The sequence below is a fragment of the Micromys minutus genome, assembly GCF_963924665.1.
Source record: "Micromys minutus genome assembly, chromosome: 20".
Taxonomy (NCBI): domain Eukaryota; kingdom Metazoa; phylum Chordata; class Mammalia; order Rodentia; family Muridae; genus Micromys; species Micromys minutus.
The window spans coordinates 25,415,326-25,431,116 of record NC_137955.1 but is presented as its reverse complement, the minus strand read 5'-3'; the positions used below and the strand labels follow the sequence as shown (position 1 = coordinate 25,431,116).

The window sequence follows — 15,791 nt, the reverse complement described above, 5'->3', positions numbered from 1 at the left end:
GACTACATAGTGAGACCCTGTCCCTAACAAAGAAATAAGCAATATCAAAAGACAGCAATGTAGATTTTAACACAACTGGGTGTTTCTATCTCGAATATTTAAAGTTTTATGGTAGCCTGGAACCATCCCATGTAAAAACCGAAAAACAAAAAACTCATCCTGTTCCTTATTTTATCAGCAACCCAGGGACATGGGAAGCCTTTGCTGGTGTCTCAGATGGCATAGGCCCCTCCCCCAAAAGATGGTTTTCACAGCAAATGCCTGCACTCACAATGAAATCTGCTTCAATAGGCTGCAGCGCTGGACGGAGACCAAGGAGACAGAGTACAGCAGGCAAGGGATGTACACTTCTACTTTTAGATTCAAAAGGCAGTTGCGCAATTACAGGATGGGAGCCACCGAGCTTGGCAGCAGCTCCTGGGACTAAAAGCTTAATCCGAACCAACAGTAGGAAGCGATGGCTACAAAGGGAGAAATATAGCTGTGTGCGTCCTTAGTAGAAATATTAATAGTTCACTCTACTCTGCGGTGGTCACACTGAGTTGGGAGTAACACGCTGGATCCCAAACGCATTCAGTGGGGACTTTTGACAAAGCAGAGTAGCTATTAAGAGGATGTTGAATCCAGTCCAAGATACATTTATGGGGCTCCTGTTTCGAGCCGCCGATGTGCTAACTAGTGCAGGCAGTCATGCTGGGAAGAGCCGTTGCTGGTCTCTAACTTGGAAATATAAAGGGAGAGCCAGACAGGTAGGCACATGACTGTAAAACAAAGCAGGCTAGGAAAGCCAGGAGCACAAAGAATGTGCTGTGGGAATTTGGTGGCTGTAGGATTTGTACAGGAAATGAGGAAGCCTTGGAAGCAAAGATGCAGAGACAGGAAAACCCAAGGCATCGCTGAGGAATACTGAGCAGCCTAGGTTGGCTGGAAGAGCGGGGTAAGCATGAGTGGGAAATGACCTGTGAAAAGCTTAGGACAGAGTCTGAGGACACTGGCTGGGGGGCAAGGGGAGGGGAGGCTTTGCAGTCAATGAGCCTTGGGAAGTAGTGACATGCAACCTCCCTTAGAGAAGGGTGTTTGGTCAAGAGCAAAGATGGCCACATTTGCATGGCGGACATGGGTCAGATTTACTCCAGGTCAAAAATGTGTCTCAAAGGGTTTCAGGTGTTCCTAAGCACTGGCTTGGTGTTGTTTTGTTTCTAATCAAAACTGCCTAGGTGAAGTACTATCTCAGAGCTGGGGAGTTGGTGCTTTGTGATGACTTAACGCATTCATAAGTGAGAGCATTCTTCCAACAGTGAGCATCATCCTAGAAGGAGAAAGGTGTTATTGATAGAACTTGGCCACTTGAACTAATTTCATTATTGTAATGGGTCAGCCACAGCCCTGGCTCACTCATTTAAAGCTCATGTTTCAATCTTGTTTCTCTTTACCTCGCAAATTCCTTCTTAACAACAGTATCTCCAATGCATTTCCTGTGGCTACTTAAACATCCACCCTATTCCTACACTCTGAGCTAATTTTTGATACCAACCAGCCCCATACATTATCGCCAAATGTCACTTCTATGTCTTTTTTTCTGTACACACTTCTAGATATCTGGTCTATTGGTAATTAATTAATGTAGTTTATCAGGGCATGTTTAAAGCCAGCCTGCACTACATAGTGAGTTCAGGACAGCCAGAATTATGTAGTGATCTTGGATCAATCCTAGGATCCCTGGTAACAAATGTAGTTTAATGTAAGAAACTGTCCAATTTTCTTTGGAAAGTTTTTTAGGAATCCTAACCACCCCCTGTGAAGCCTTTCAAATGGGAAAGCAGTGGACAGACAGACTGCTACAGAACTCAAGCAGCCTTAACAGAACTAACTCCCCTCTCTGGAAAGCATGAAGTTGTGAAAGTGTTGGCCTCTGCTTGAAGAACTTATCAGGAAATGTCACTCCAGTGTTGCCCTTGGGCCTAGGGCAAAACCACAGCTTTTCCTGTTACTAGGGGGAAAACTGTCATATCACAGCAAAGACAGAGATGGGAAAGGCTGACTGGTTCCAGACCCGAGGCCTGTTTCACACCGTGAGTGATATTGCTTTATTGTTTGGCTAAGGTAACTGGGAAAATATAATCTCTGAGTCCCTGGGTGTGTCGATTCCTTTGTAGATTAGACAAGAACAATTGATTGAGCTTTTAAATGCTGAGAAAGCTAATCAGAACCAAAAGGCAGTTGTATTGGCCACAGCCAAGAAGTAACACCAAGATAAAGGCTCCCACTGAACTTTTCTCCTCTATGCTTCTTGTTCTTCTGCCTTTCAGATTCACAGTCTGGGTTTTGTTTTGTTTTCTCTTTTCTCTCTTCCTGTCACTGGGTCAACTCTCTTTTCTCCACACACTCTTTTTTTCCTCCCTTCCCCAGCCCTAATTCCATCCCCAAAGACTGAGTTTGGCACATTCCAACTAATCGGAAAGTGGACTTGAATTTAGCTTATAATATATTCTTTTATAGAGTAAATGAGATTCACATTTAATTTAGGAGATGTTAACATTCAAGCCAAGGACACAAGGAAGCGGACACATCAAAGTGGACTTGGCCTCCAGGTTCTCCCAGCATCCCTCAGTCTCTACTTGTTCTAGGCAATGGCCGTGGGTGCTGCTAGGAGAATTCCATAGTAATCCATCGGCAGCCATGACTACAACATCTGGAGTTCATCATAACTGTAGATCAGGTGTGCAGGAAACAGTTCTCCAGGACCCATGAGGTAGTGGTTGTTTGGCAGAAGAGACACCCTTTGAGGCAGGTTTGAGGCTGCTTTGCCTGAGGTCACCAAGGCCATAGCTCTGGTACTGATGCTGGGTATGCTCACAGTGGTCCCACGCAGGCTGTGGCTCTGGTACTGATGCTGGGTATGCTCACAGTAATCCCACACAGGCTGTGACTCTGGTACTGATGCTGGCTATGCTCACAGTGGTCCCATGCAGGCTGTGACTCTGGTACTGATGCTGGGTATGCTCACAGTGGTCCCACGCAGGCTGTGGCTCTGGTACTGATGCTGGGTATGCTCACAGTAATCCCACACAGGCTGTGGCTCTGGTACTGATGCTGGCTATGCTCACAGTGGTCCCACGCAGGCTGTGGCTCTGGTACTGATGCTGGCTATGCTCACAGTGGTCCCACACAGGCATAGGCTGCTTACGGTGCTCATGCTCCCAAGCAGGGAGACTCCTGAAGACTTGGCTTTCCTATCTATGGAATTTGATTCTAGAGTCCTCGTCAGCAGCTTCTTTCCCCACCTTATTAATGATCTGTCTCACCTCACCGGCTCAGTGTCCTCTCACCCAGGGCTTGAAATCAGATGAACAAAAAAAATCGAAGTAAAGAGGAGAGGAAAGGCCGTGACTGCTCCTAGGTATGGGTGGAAGAGGAAGTTTATTGTAGGTAAGTGGGGGAGCGTAGCCAGAGGCAGACACATCTGTAGGAGACCACTCCACATCTGGATATAACCATTCAAATGGGGAGATTGGGAAGGGAAAGGAGAGAGGAGAATCAAATACAGCAACCAGGAGGCCAAAGGTACAAAAAGAGGGCAAGTAACCAAAATGTCCAGATTATATTAGGAAGAGCCTTTAGGTGGAGGGCAACCGAGTCCCTAGGCTGGAGAGTTCAGGGTAGAGGGCAGGGTATGCTATGCTTGCTGTACCCTGTAACAGGTTGGGACTGAGGGCTGCTGGGAGAACCTGGAGACCAGGTCCGCCTTGATATGTTAAGTAGGAAACCTCAGCTGCTTGTCCTGGATTTGAAACTTAACAGGAAATAGGTGAGCAAGGTTTATTCTGATGGCATTAAAAAAAAATGCATCTTTTAACAATTCCTAATCTCATGCTTGGGCTATGAACTTGAACCTCAGACCCATTCCAGGATTGGTTCTGGTTCCAGGATCTTGGCATGCCTTTTGACCCTAGAAGGTGTACACTGTATTGGGCCTGCCCTTTATCCTGCCTCAGCTGTTCTTCTAGGAGCTGGGCCAGGTTAAACTAGTTTTCAGCATCTATGGATGCTTTCAATTTCTCTGGGGCTTTTATTGAAGTTCCTTCTGTAAGGGACAAGCCTTGCATGGGAAGAAAAGGCACCCCCTGGATGTCTGACATGTTCTGCGCTCCACTACAGACATCCTTAGGTTTAACCGGATAAAGTAGAGCCCAGTTGTAGACTCTGGTAGTGGCCATTCAGCACTCTGGCAGTTAGGAGACACGGTGTCGTGGTCATCTTCATAAGAAAAGCATGCAGGAAGACTTATTCCATAGCAGGAAACACAACCCAACTGTAAAGAGGGAAATTGCAAACTACTCATCCAGTGGTTGGTTGCTAGCTGTGATTTGGGAGGGGGAAAAGACAAGGGGAGGCCCTCAGCTGGGGCTCTGGCCCTCAAAGAACTTCCTCTCATTAACCCCAAACTATTGACTGGCTCCGCAGGCTCTTTCTATTAGTGAATTCACCTACTTTCCCACTATTAGGGTTCCTGGTGGTACCACTGGATGCCCTACCCTGCAGGGGAAGGCACGTCTTCCCACTAGACAGAGGGTTATTTTCTACAGGTACGATCAAGAGTCTCTGGTCACCCTACTGTCCCCTCTACCCAACACACACTTGTCTTTTTCCTTCTATTTTTCATGGCCCTGGGTTTTCTAAATCTTGGCAGGAAGACAGTGATCCCTTTGTGCTGGCCTGTTACAGTGAGGTAACCAAAGAAAGGGTCTTGGTCTGAGGCTGTCAGCTGTTACTAATCACTATTCCCCTGCCTGTCGCGGGTCCACTCGCCTCTCCCTTTGCTCTGCTTAGCACACATAAAGAAGATGAATTACTCTCTGGTTCCTCTTCAAAAAAGCATATTGTGTGGTACATTCCAATACTGTGAGCAAAGGATGGGCTAATGTGAAGGGTAAATGGGTATCTAAATCACCTCGCAGGGGGTCTCGCACCCGCAGCTGGGATCCTCTGAGAGGAGACTTTCAGAGTTGCCCCCTGCGACCATTTCCGGTGACCTTGCTAAGAGTGACAGGAAGTCCCTGGAGTAGGCTCCAGAGTAAACAGCATCACCAGAATCTCAGGGCTGGATAAGGACCAGAGCAGAGAGAGGGGTAGTTTGGGCTCTCCGTGTTCTCACTGCCTGAATAGCTAAGAGAAGGTACTTCCAACCTAAGGTTAAGCCAACAGGCACTTCGGCTCTTATAAGAGGTAGCAATGGTGGGCCTTGGTTTCCCCTCCCTGCTACTCGCTATATAAGTTAAGAAACAAAACCAAACAATCCCATCACAGCTTAGAGGGAGAAAAAGCAAAAGGACTGTGTGCTTAGTCCTCGAAGGCTGAGGAGAAAAGTGATTTGGCTTTTTTCTGCCACTAGTAATATTGCCCGCACTGATGTTTTCATTGACCAATCTTTCAAAAAGAAGTGTTTCTCATTTACTTTTCTGCACTTCATTTTTCTAGGGAACGCTGGAACTCAAAGATGTGTTAACAAGTTTTTAGGAGCAAATTTAAAAAACAATCTATTTTCCCTACAGATTATATGCCGTCACAAAGCAACAAAAAGTACCATTTGCCTATTACCTTCAAGTATATTACCTTGCAGAGCTAAAAGGCATTCCAGAATAGCAAAGTGGCAGTTTCTTCGATATGATCAGCCATCATTAGGAGGGAAATTTTGGCTGACATGAAAATACTTGTAATGGGACTGGCAGAGAAAGCTTCAAAGTCTTTGTCAGCCTTTGTGGAGATGAGCTAACTTTCATGGATGGCTCAAAGCCAACAGTTTCAGGAGGCTGGGAGAAGGTTGTCAGGACTGCAAGTCAACTTGGGCTCCATGGTATGGATGTTGTGGGTTAGCTATAGCTACACAGTGAGACCCTGTCCCAGGGAGAGAGAAGAGGGAGAGAGACAGAGATTGGGGCAACCACGATGAGTATCCAAATTTGGATCCCCAGAATGCACTTTAGAAGCTGACAACAGGATCCATTCTATGTTGGCCGTTTACTCCTGGGCATGAGGCCTGTCCTGGAGTGCAGCTGGCAATCTAGTGACACTCCACTTAACAAAACTGATTTTCCCAGGTAGCACTGCAGATGGTTTCACGGTTAAGCACTGGGCTTTATTTGTACTTCTGTGCTGGGATCGTCTAGTTTGAACAGGGGCAGGTCTATTGCATGCTGTGGCGGTCTCTGTGGATCTGTGTGTACATTACTAGTCCTGCTGTGACTGGAAGATACGGTTTCACTGGGCTCATCCTTCACCTCTGGGTCCCAAGATCCTTCTGCTTTCTCTTTCACATCAATCCCTGAACCCCGAGGGGAAGGGCTGAGGGTTCCAAAGACATCTCTGCACATTGTCTAGCTCTGAGTCTCTGTTAATTCACATCTACTGCACGAAGAAGCTTTTCCGATGACGGCTGGTCAAGCACTGATTTACCGTGTAGCAATGTGTTGTCAGGAATCATCTTGTTGCTACACTTCTCTAGCTGAATAGTGGTAAGTGTTCTCCTATGACCTATCCCCTCTCTGGTTCTTGGCTACTTTAATGTTCTCAGGTATAGATTCTATCTCATGGGGTGGCCCTTAAATATAATCAAATGGTGCTTGGTTACTTTGTTTTAAAGTTAGTTTTTATTTGGAGGGTTTCGTTCTTGGTGAAACAGAAAATAAATGTAAAATGCACACATACATGCATACATCACACACAGAAGACATTACCTTCTTTCCAGAAAATTCCATGACGTAAAGCTTTCTGAGGATCTTTCCCTTATCATAATGTCTATAAGATTTCTGGTCAGATGAGTTGACCAGACACTGGAAACCAACACCCTATTCCTTGGTCTCTTTTTATGAAAACAAGCTAGTTCTTAGGTCCCTGGAACACGCCAGAGTCACAGGCACCCCCTGCTGTCAGCTGAGTAAGAGCATAATTAGTGCTTGTAAATCTGAACCTGGATGACAAACTCATCCTACACTGTGGCTGCCACATCCATATTTATGGCTGGGAAGCTGAAGACAACTCCAGCAACTATTGCTCATCTTTACCACATGTGATATATTCTAGTATTTTCTGTGCTAGTTTCTTGTTAGTTGATTTTTTTTTAAATGTCAAGACCCACTAAATTGACTTCACAACCTGAGAAGTGCCTTTTCTTTAGAACTCACCTTTGTATACTTATGTTGTTTGCTTGTTAATTTGGTCACTCTTCTGTCAAAGTCTTGAAAGATAGAACAATAGCAATTACCCATGTGCCCTGCCTGGTTTTGTGTCAACTGGACACATGCTAGAGTTATCACAGAGAAAGGAGCCTCCCTTGAGGAAATGCCTCTATGAGATCCAGCTGTAAGGCATTTTCTCAATTAGTGAACAAGGGTGGGAGGGCCCAACCCATTGTGGGTGGTGCCATCCCTGGGCTGCTAGACCTAGGTTCAATAAGAAAGCAAGCTGAGCAAGCCAGGGGAAGCAAGTCAGTAAGTAACATCCTTCCATGGCCTCTGCATCAGCTCCTGCTTCCTGACCTGCTTGAGTTCCAGTCCTGACTTCCTTTGGTGATGAACAGCAATGTAGAAGTGTAAGCTGAATACACCCTTTCCTCCCCAACTTGCTTCTTGGTCATGATGTTTGTGCAGGAATAGAAACCCTGTGTGCCCACCTGAAAGAATGGAATATATCAGCAAGCAGAGGAACTAAGACAGAAATATACAGACGCTGCCCACTGCAGCCCCGGCCTGCCTTAGACTTTCCACTTTGAGATGCCCAGGCTGACCTTGAACTTGCATTCCTGAGCCCCCACCTAACCCCCATCAGCTAGACTGTACACTACCAGTCTCAGTACGACAACACACATTCTTTACCATTAATTTGAAACCTGCCTGCTGGAAGGTAAATAGAATCATAGAACTTGGCATTTTCTTTACAATCATTAATCTATAAAGGGCCAGAAGAAAAGAGTATAATACGAAAGATGTTTGCATAATTGTAGTCGAGGATTTAAAATGACTTGCTTGGTGTTCACCCCCTCCACCTACTGCCCTTTCTCTATAAGCTTTTGGCCCCCTGGTCCCAACCCCTTTGTAAGTGTCTGTTTGCCCAATACTTAGCTGTTCAATGTACCACACCTATCCACAATAGAAATATGAAATAAACTGTATTCTTAGAGTTTAATTTTCCTATCTTTAGAAATCACATAACCTTGTACTCCAATGAATACGGTACATGTTTGTTCTTGAGATCTGTGCTGTAAGTTTGCCCATCTTGAAATTCTAGGAGGGCTGGAAACAGGCGGCTTTCATTAGATGAGCATCTGAGAGTGCATTGTGCAGAAGGAGCACATCTAAGATACTCAGAACTAAAGCACAGCCAGCCATCGTCTTGAATCAGCATCTGCCATCACCCTTTTCTATCCCCCTTGGGCCTGGTCCAGGGTCCTTGGTAGAACAGTACAATATCATGGGGATACATGGAAAGACAATTCAAAACAGAGGGTTGCTTTGGAGTTCTTGTTCCAAAACCAGAGACAGGAACTGTGAGGGGAAACAGACTAAAACACGCTCTTCTGAAAGGCATACATTTCTTAGCAGATGGGAGAATGGAATCCATGAAAATGACAGAACCTTGGGAGCCTGGAGTTATTTATGTTCCCCTTTAAAACTTGGCTGAAGACATATTTTATTTATTCAAGTCATAGAGAGCATCATATCAAAAAAATTTTAATTTTCAATTCAGAGTTCCACGTAGTATGTGCAGGAAATGCTCCCTCTCTCCCCACTCTAAAATATCTCATGGATTTTGGTGCATATCCATTGTGACAAACTGAATACCAAAAGACAATCCTCAGAAGTAAAACAGTTATTCTCTATTTGTTTAGAGAAGATTGCTTCATGTCTTCAGGTGACTACCACCTCAGACACACAGTTGTTTGTAGCAATTTTTAAATCTTTGGTATTCTAGAACCCCATCCTGTCATCTCTGTTCAGTGCTTAACTATTTATTTTAAAGATTTTATTTATTTGTTATTGTATCTGAGTACACTGTCACTGTTTTCAGACACACCAGAAGAGAGGGCATCAGATCCCATTACAGATGGTTGTGAGCCACCATGTGGTTCCTGGGAATTGAATTCAGGACCTTGGCAAGAGCAATCAGTGCTCTTGACCACTGAGCCATCTCTCCAGCCCAGTACTTAACTCTTAAATATATTAAAGGTTTTCAGAAATAATTACTTGCATAATTATTGCTTATTGATAAATAGATTTTTCAGAAGCAAAGTCTGCTCACAGCTGGAAAGATCAATCATCTTCCACCCTCCAGTACAGTGCGCCTGCCTGCTCTGGGCCACTTTTCCAGGAGTGGATGGAGGTTTGCAATTAGATTACCTTTCTAACTATTTCTTCCAGTGACTGGGAGTACTCAGCTTGACCCTTGGATAGATCTAAGGCATGTAGGAGAACAGAGGCTTTCTATAATGACATCACTATAGTAGGGTCCTCCTCAAGCTAAGGACTGTATCTTATCTCAACACATGAAGGCTAGAGAGAATCAACATGGGTAACAAGCGGGCATCAATGTGGGCAATTCCCAAAAGGATGTGAAGCAGGAAGACATTCTTTCAGAAGAATGGTTTTGATCTTGCCATTGAAGTTTATTAGCTGCAAAGCACAAGGCAAGTTACTTCCTTCTCTGCCTTCTTGTTTCTTTACCTAAAACACAGTATCAGTGATATCTGCATTCTGGCATGCCATGGAGTTAAATGAATAGAAACCATTAGGACTTTATGAATGAGCCTGTGAATGAACTTAAAGGTTAATTCAAAGTATACAAAATGTACGGGCATATTGCTGTAGCTAGAAGAGCTGAGGTTCTAACAAGAACACAACAGAGGATTTCTTTCGATTCCAGGATTCTGATGGGGGGGGCTTTTTCCTAATAAAGATGTTTTCAATGTCAAGGAGCAAAAAGAAATCATTGAGCTCACTGTCTTAACAGCTCTCTCTGGAATGTGTTTTCAGACATGTTAAGCTAAAAGCACCCCTATGCCCAAGTGACTCCCATCTCCCCACCACCTCGATGCCCCCCTCCCTTATATTTTAAACTAAATGACAAAGATCTATGCAGACTTTCCCTCTCTAAACATTTGGGACATTCCCACCAAAGCCCCCCCCCCCTTCTACAAAGTGATTTAGTGCCTTAACCTTGCCACAGACTCTCTTTACGTGTGTTTAGTCTCCGCTGTAGGACTTGCTCTCTCATATTTCATCACGTTGGGGAGAGAGGATGGTTACAGAGTTCAGGAGTGGGACAGGAAGAACAATTTCTGTCCACTCAAGGCTTTGTCTTCTAGAATTCTCCTGTCTATCGCTTCTGGGGCCCCCACTGGTTTCAAGGCAGTTGTGAGGGGAACTACTTGTATACCTCTCCTTACTGTTTCCCTGGCAACAGCATGTGGCCTTGTTCTTGATGGGGTCTTCAGCTTTACAAGCTGGAGTGTGGCAGGGGTAAAAGTGAGTAAGTGGCCCAGTGGAGCACATCACACTGTCCTTAGGAGAAGGACTTCCCTGGAGAATTGGTTCGTGGGAGCATCTTCCTTGGTTGAAACAATAGCAGTTTATTTTCTTCCAGAACTAAAGGGCCAGTATGCAGAAGGGGCCGAGTCCTCTCCTCTGATGGGCGGGGCTCATTTTGTGTTCTCTGCTAAGACAATGCCTTCAGATGGTTGTCTTGATTATTTCAGAAAGTACAAAATGATACTTTTATGTTGGTTTTCATTCAAAACATTAAAAAAAAACAACCCTATAAATCATTTCCTGAAGTTTCTATCCCTTTGCTGTGCCCATGATGATAAGATTCCTGTCTCTCTGGCCAGGGTGGGGGAAGGGTGTGGAATCCTCCTCTTCTGTTCGCAACTTTGGACCCCGTTGCTGTCTTGACCACCAGTGTTCTCTCTAAATAGTTATAGGTTGACAGTCATGGGCAGAAGCATCAGAGAAGAGCTGCAGGGTAGGAGGCAAAGGAAAAGAAACCCTTCCCCCCCCCCCCAAGAAAATCCGGCCGCCTGGTACCTCCTAGCCCAGATAGCAACTATTGCAGACAGGGAAAGAGCCAGAAGGCTGAGACAGAGATATCATCGAAATTACAGCCGAGTAAAGATATTTTGGTGCATGAATCAGACCCGGGAGTGACAGTGAGGATGACCACTTCCACTGAGAACGGATTAGCCCAATCGTAACGGATTGAAGCTCTGTCTGAGTGGTGCCATCTCAGTAAATGGATCTTTAACCCTGGGTTTCAAAGATAAGGTGTCAAGTTCATGCACTAAACAAAGCCAGCCAGCCTCCTCATCTGTGAGAGCTGCTGTTGGTTGTCTCAGGGCAACATGTTTACCAAACCTAGTTACATACGGTCTAAGTTTGAGCCCCCAGTCTATTCCTACTTGCTAGTCACTAAAATCTTAGACTTTAGGTGCTATTAAGTGCTTGTGAAAATTATAAATGATGCCCGTAGAATATTATTAGAATTATAAGTTGTAAGCCGTAATTTTAACAATCATGAATACTTTTTTCAATACATATTCTAAATGTGTTTGTATAAATGTGGACACTGATATCTGTCATTAATGGGTCTGGAGAGAGAGCTCAGTAGTTAAGAGGACTGGCTGCTCTTCCAAAGGACCCAGGTTCAACTCCCAGCAGCTCAGTTTGGAACTCTGGCTCCAGGATTTCAACACCCTCAACACAGACATACATGCAGCTATACATGTATGCATATAAAATAAAAATAAATTAATCATTTAAAAAAAGAAATATACTATTATCTTTTAGTACATTTATAAAGACACAACTTAGTCGTAGGGCTGGACAGATGGGTCAGCTCTTAAGAGTACGTTCTGATCCGTGTTTAATTCCTACCACCCACACTAAGCAGCTTCCAACTGCCTGTAAACCCAGGCCCTAGGAATCGGATGCCCTCTTCTGGACTCTGTGAGCATTTATATTCATACGTATGCACACATGCACATATGCACATAAGTAAAAATAAGTCTTGGAAAGCAGTAAATAAAAGTTTGATTAGATTATATAGTAATTAGGTTGCAGTATTATAATAAACTTGAAAAGGATAAAGGAAGGACAAGGAGAAACAGCTGATCAAACAGGAGAGGCCATATTATTATAGCTGAGTTACTCTGCAGAGGATTTCTTTCCCATTGTCTTATGGACCAACAAACCCTGAAGTATATCCCATTAGCCTACACCGTTGGGAGCCCTTAAAAACCAAACATCCTTTTTCACCTTGATTAACACTTAGAGTTTACCTTAAGTAGACTCTGAATATGTCTTGAAAACAAGGAGAACCATTTTTAACCTGTCATGGGGCAGACTGCGGGGCAGGAAAGAAGAAGACAGGGTACAAAAGTGAGGAGGACTCCACAAAAATCATCATTTCAACTTTATTAAATGAGATGAGATAAAACAGCAAAGAAGCAACAGAAGCACTTTAGCTTTTAGGACCCAAATGTCTGCCTGAAGTACAAACTAAAGACAGACTGGCCAGTGCTTGTGATGAAAACAACAAACGTTATAGAAGAGACACCCAGAAGACTACACAAAGCACATCTAAAATAATAATTCTTCACAAGGTAAACTTAGCCTATCCTGATGGAAATCAGTTTTAGAAATTCTATATACATATTCACACCCACACACACACAGACACACACACACACACACACACACACACACACACACACCGCTACACATACAGTAGGTTTCCCAACTAATAATAATTGGGAAGAAGTCAATTGCACCTCAAGCTTTTGGGAAGCTGGTGTTACTTACCCACATGAAATTAGCTCCTGGAGTAAACATGGGTGATCACATAGTTATTGACGATTTCTCATAGTGGGTATTTCTGGGAGGGACGAGGAAAGTGAGGGTAGGAGGAAATACCAGTTCCCACAGTCTTCCACCCGAGAACCCCTTGGACTGACTCCCTGAAACCCTTCTGTTTGCCTTCCCCAGGAATGGCGGCCCTAGATAGTAAGGCATCCGGGAAGATGGGGATGCGAGCCGTAGTCTATTACATGACTACCACCATCATTGCTGTGGTGATTGGCATAATCATTGTCATCATCATCCATCCCGGAAAGGGCACAAAGGAAAACATGTACAGAGAAGGTAAAATCGTGCAGGTGACTGCGGCGGATGCCTTCCTGGATTTAATCAGGTATGTCCTTGAAAACCACCCCTGGGGTGTCTACTCTGACTGCCCGATCCCTCTTAAATTTTGTGAAGCCAACCAAAGTCTCAAAGAGGGTTTGGCCAGAACCAGCCTTGTGAGGCTTCAGATAGAAGTCTCCTTTCTTCGAGCAGAAGTTAATATTGAGCCTATGACTTCTGATCCCACATAAATGATGTGAGATGAAGAAGGTCTGAAGAACCCGGCTATAGGGCTCAAAACCCTTGGCACTAAGTTCTCATCACTGAGCACTTCACCCTGGAATCACCGGATAATTCTTAATGCTCTTTTCCCAAGTCTCACTCTGTAAAGTTTTTACCAAGGTGTGACCTGTTCCTTCCTTAGACGCCCAACTTAAAATCAGTAGTCAGTACCGCTGTCCGTCCCAAACAGCACAGCTCAGCAGGAACTTCAGTGGTTCACCTGACCACTCCTGACTAATGCTCCTTCTTTTATACCATTTGCAGAGGAAGTATTTGGCAGAGTCGTAGTGAAACACTGAAGGATGCCCTTCAGCTGTGTTTTATAAACAACTAGACAATGATTACAACTGAGTCTTATCTAACACTTGCAATGGGGTTGATGATCATTAACGGAGCCCAAGTTTGAGCCTGGCACTTTCCTTTCTCTCCATACACTCCCTCGAATCAGTCAGCTCCTAGCAAAAAGCACACTACAGCTTCAAAAGGAACTTCGAAAGTCAGCATGCGCTACAAACTGTAATCTCAGCACTGGGTGACCGCGGCAGGAGAGTCACGGGTTTGAGGTCTGCCTCAGCCAGGCTACCTAGCAAGACCCTGTCTTTAAACAGAGTCTGGGGAGGGGGGGGCTCCAACGTAGAATGAGACAAGTCTGTTTTGTCATCACCCCTGTCTGTGAAGGGACACAGAAAGGAAGTGTTAATGAAGCACAGAAAGAGCTGCAGCTTTGGGAAACAGGCCTCAGTGTAGGCGGTCCAACTACAAGGAGAGGAAGAGCTGTCAGTCCGACTGAACCAGGGTGCTGTGAATATGTACATGGCCTTTGTTGTTTTTGTTGTTTTTCTCACTGCTCTCTAAGCTGTCAGCTTCCTTGGAAATCTATGAGCTGCATGGGCCATACCTAGGAGCCACTATGTACCCAGCCTCAAGTCACCATTTCTTTTTTGCCATTTGCTACTGGATTCAGTGCATTCCTTACCTTAGACACAGGGAATCTGGATTTAAGGAACAATGTTACTGTTGGGGGAGTTTTGCAAATGACTGCTGTTGTCTTTGTAGGAACATGTTCCCTCCCAATCTGGTGGAAGCCTGCTTCAAACAGGTAAATACTCACCCACTTCCAAGTTACCTTTTATATTCTTCCTGGGGGATTAGAAAGATGGCTCAGTCATAAAGGGCACTGTCAGCTCACCCAGAGGACCCCAGCCAGGTCCCCAGCACCTGTGCCTAGTGGCTCACAACCCCCAGGAACTTCAGCTACAATAATTCTAACACCTCTGGCTTCTTTAGGCACCTGCATTCACATGCATACACATGCACGCACACACATACACAATTAAAAAATAATAAAATGTCAATTCCTCTTGACTGTAGCAAGCCAGGAGGACACTCTTCTCTTGCTTTCTCATTTCTCTACAGTAAAACATACCTCCTTGGCCAACCACATGCAAAGCGCTGGGATTACCTGGGGAACTTTGGCGGCAATGGCCCTTCACTTGTGTTAAAGGGGGCCTAGCTGCCAAGCACATTCATCTTGCACACAACAGTACACTGGGTCTATGTATTTTAAAGAGGATTAATTGGGAGGCCCTCTCTTCCCCTCCTTGTGTTCCCATGTAAGCAAATTTAAATGTAAATAAATACATTAACAACTTGCTTTAAAGTTAGACTATTCTATTTCTGGATTTGATTTAAAAATAATCATTGACCTACTTATTAAAAGTCTATGAAGAGCCTTAGGGATTCTAAAGAAGGGCCATGTCAGAAAGGGATGGCATCATCATTTGTGAACGGCTGACTGTGTGCCAAGTACCCGTGTTATATTTAGTCCTCACATGGACATGACGAGTATTACTGTCTTCATTTCGTCCACGAGGCTGCTCACTTATGAGAACAGGGGATTACGTATTGAACACAAGTTCTCACAAGTAGTGAATAGCAGACCCCAAATTCAGACCTGGTTGTTCTAACCTCTTCCTACCACTCCACACTGTTTCCCAGAAAGCAACCCAGAGACTCCACCCAGAGGCTATGGTAGGGTTCAGCCCCTTCTGCCTCACATCTAAGCAGCTCTTGGCTCTCTACATGGTGAACACAGATATCTTCTAGCACTGGGAAACAGTTCATTCTAACCACCTTGACTAGTAAAGCTTTGCTGCCCAAGCTATGAAAGGGAAACATACAGCAGATTAAATTCTCCTTCCCAAACACTCCTCCTCCATGTGGTATCAAATCACCTGACCTTTCGGCTTGGGACACACAAAATAAAAATGAACCCTGACCTCATTGGGCACTGGGTTTTACATATATCAGACAACATCTACAAATGTGTGTGTTCACACA

General features: G+C 44.6%; 1 protein-coding gene across 1 annotated transcript in view; it reads left to right on the top strand.

The window, feature by feature from the left end:
- SLC1A3 (solute carrier family 1 member 3) overlaps positions 1-15,791 on the top strand; it is a 73,710-nt gene that overhangs the window by 44,920 nt on the left and 12,999 nt on the right. Inside the window, exons 4-5 of the mRNA XM_080933760.1 lie at positions 13,032-13,236; positions 14,508-14,550. Of these exons, the coding sequence (XP_080789886.1) occupies positions 13,032-13,236; positions 14,508-14,550 (248 nt within the window). The remainder of the gene's footprint in view (positions 1-13,031; positions 13,237-14,507; positions 14,551-15,791) is intronic.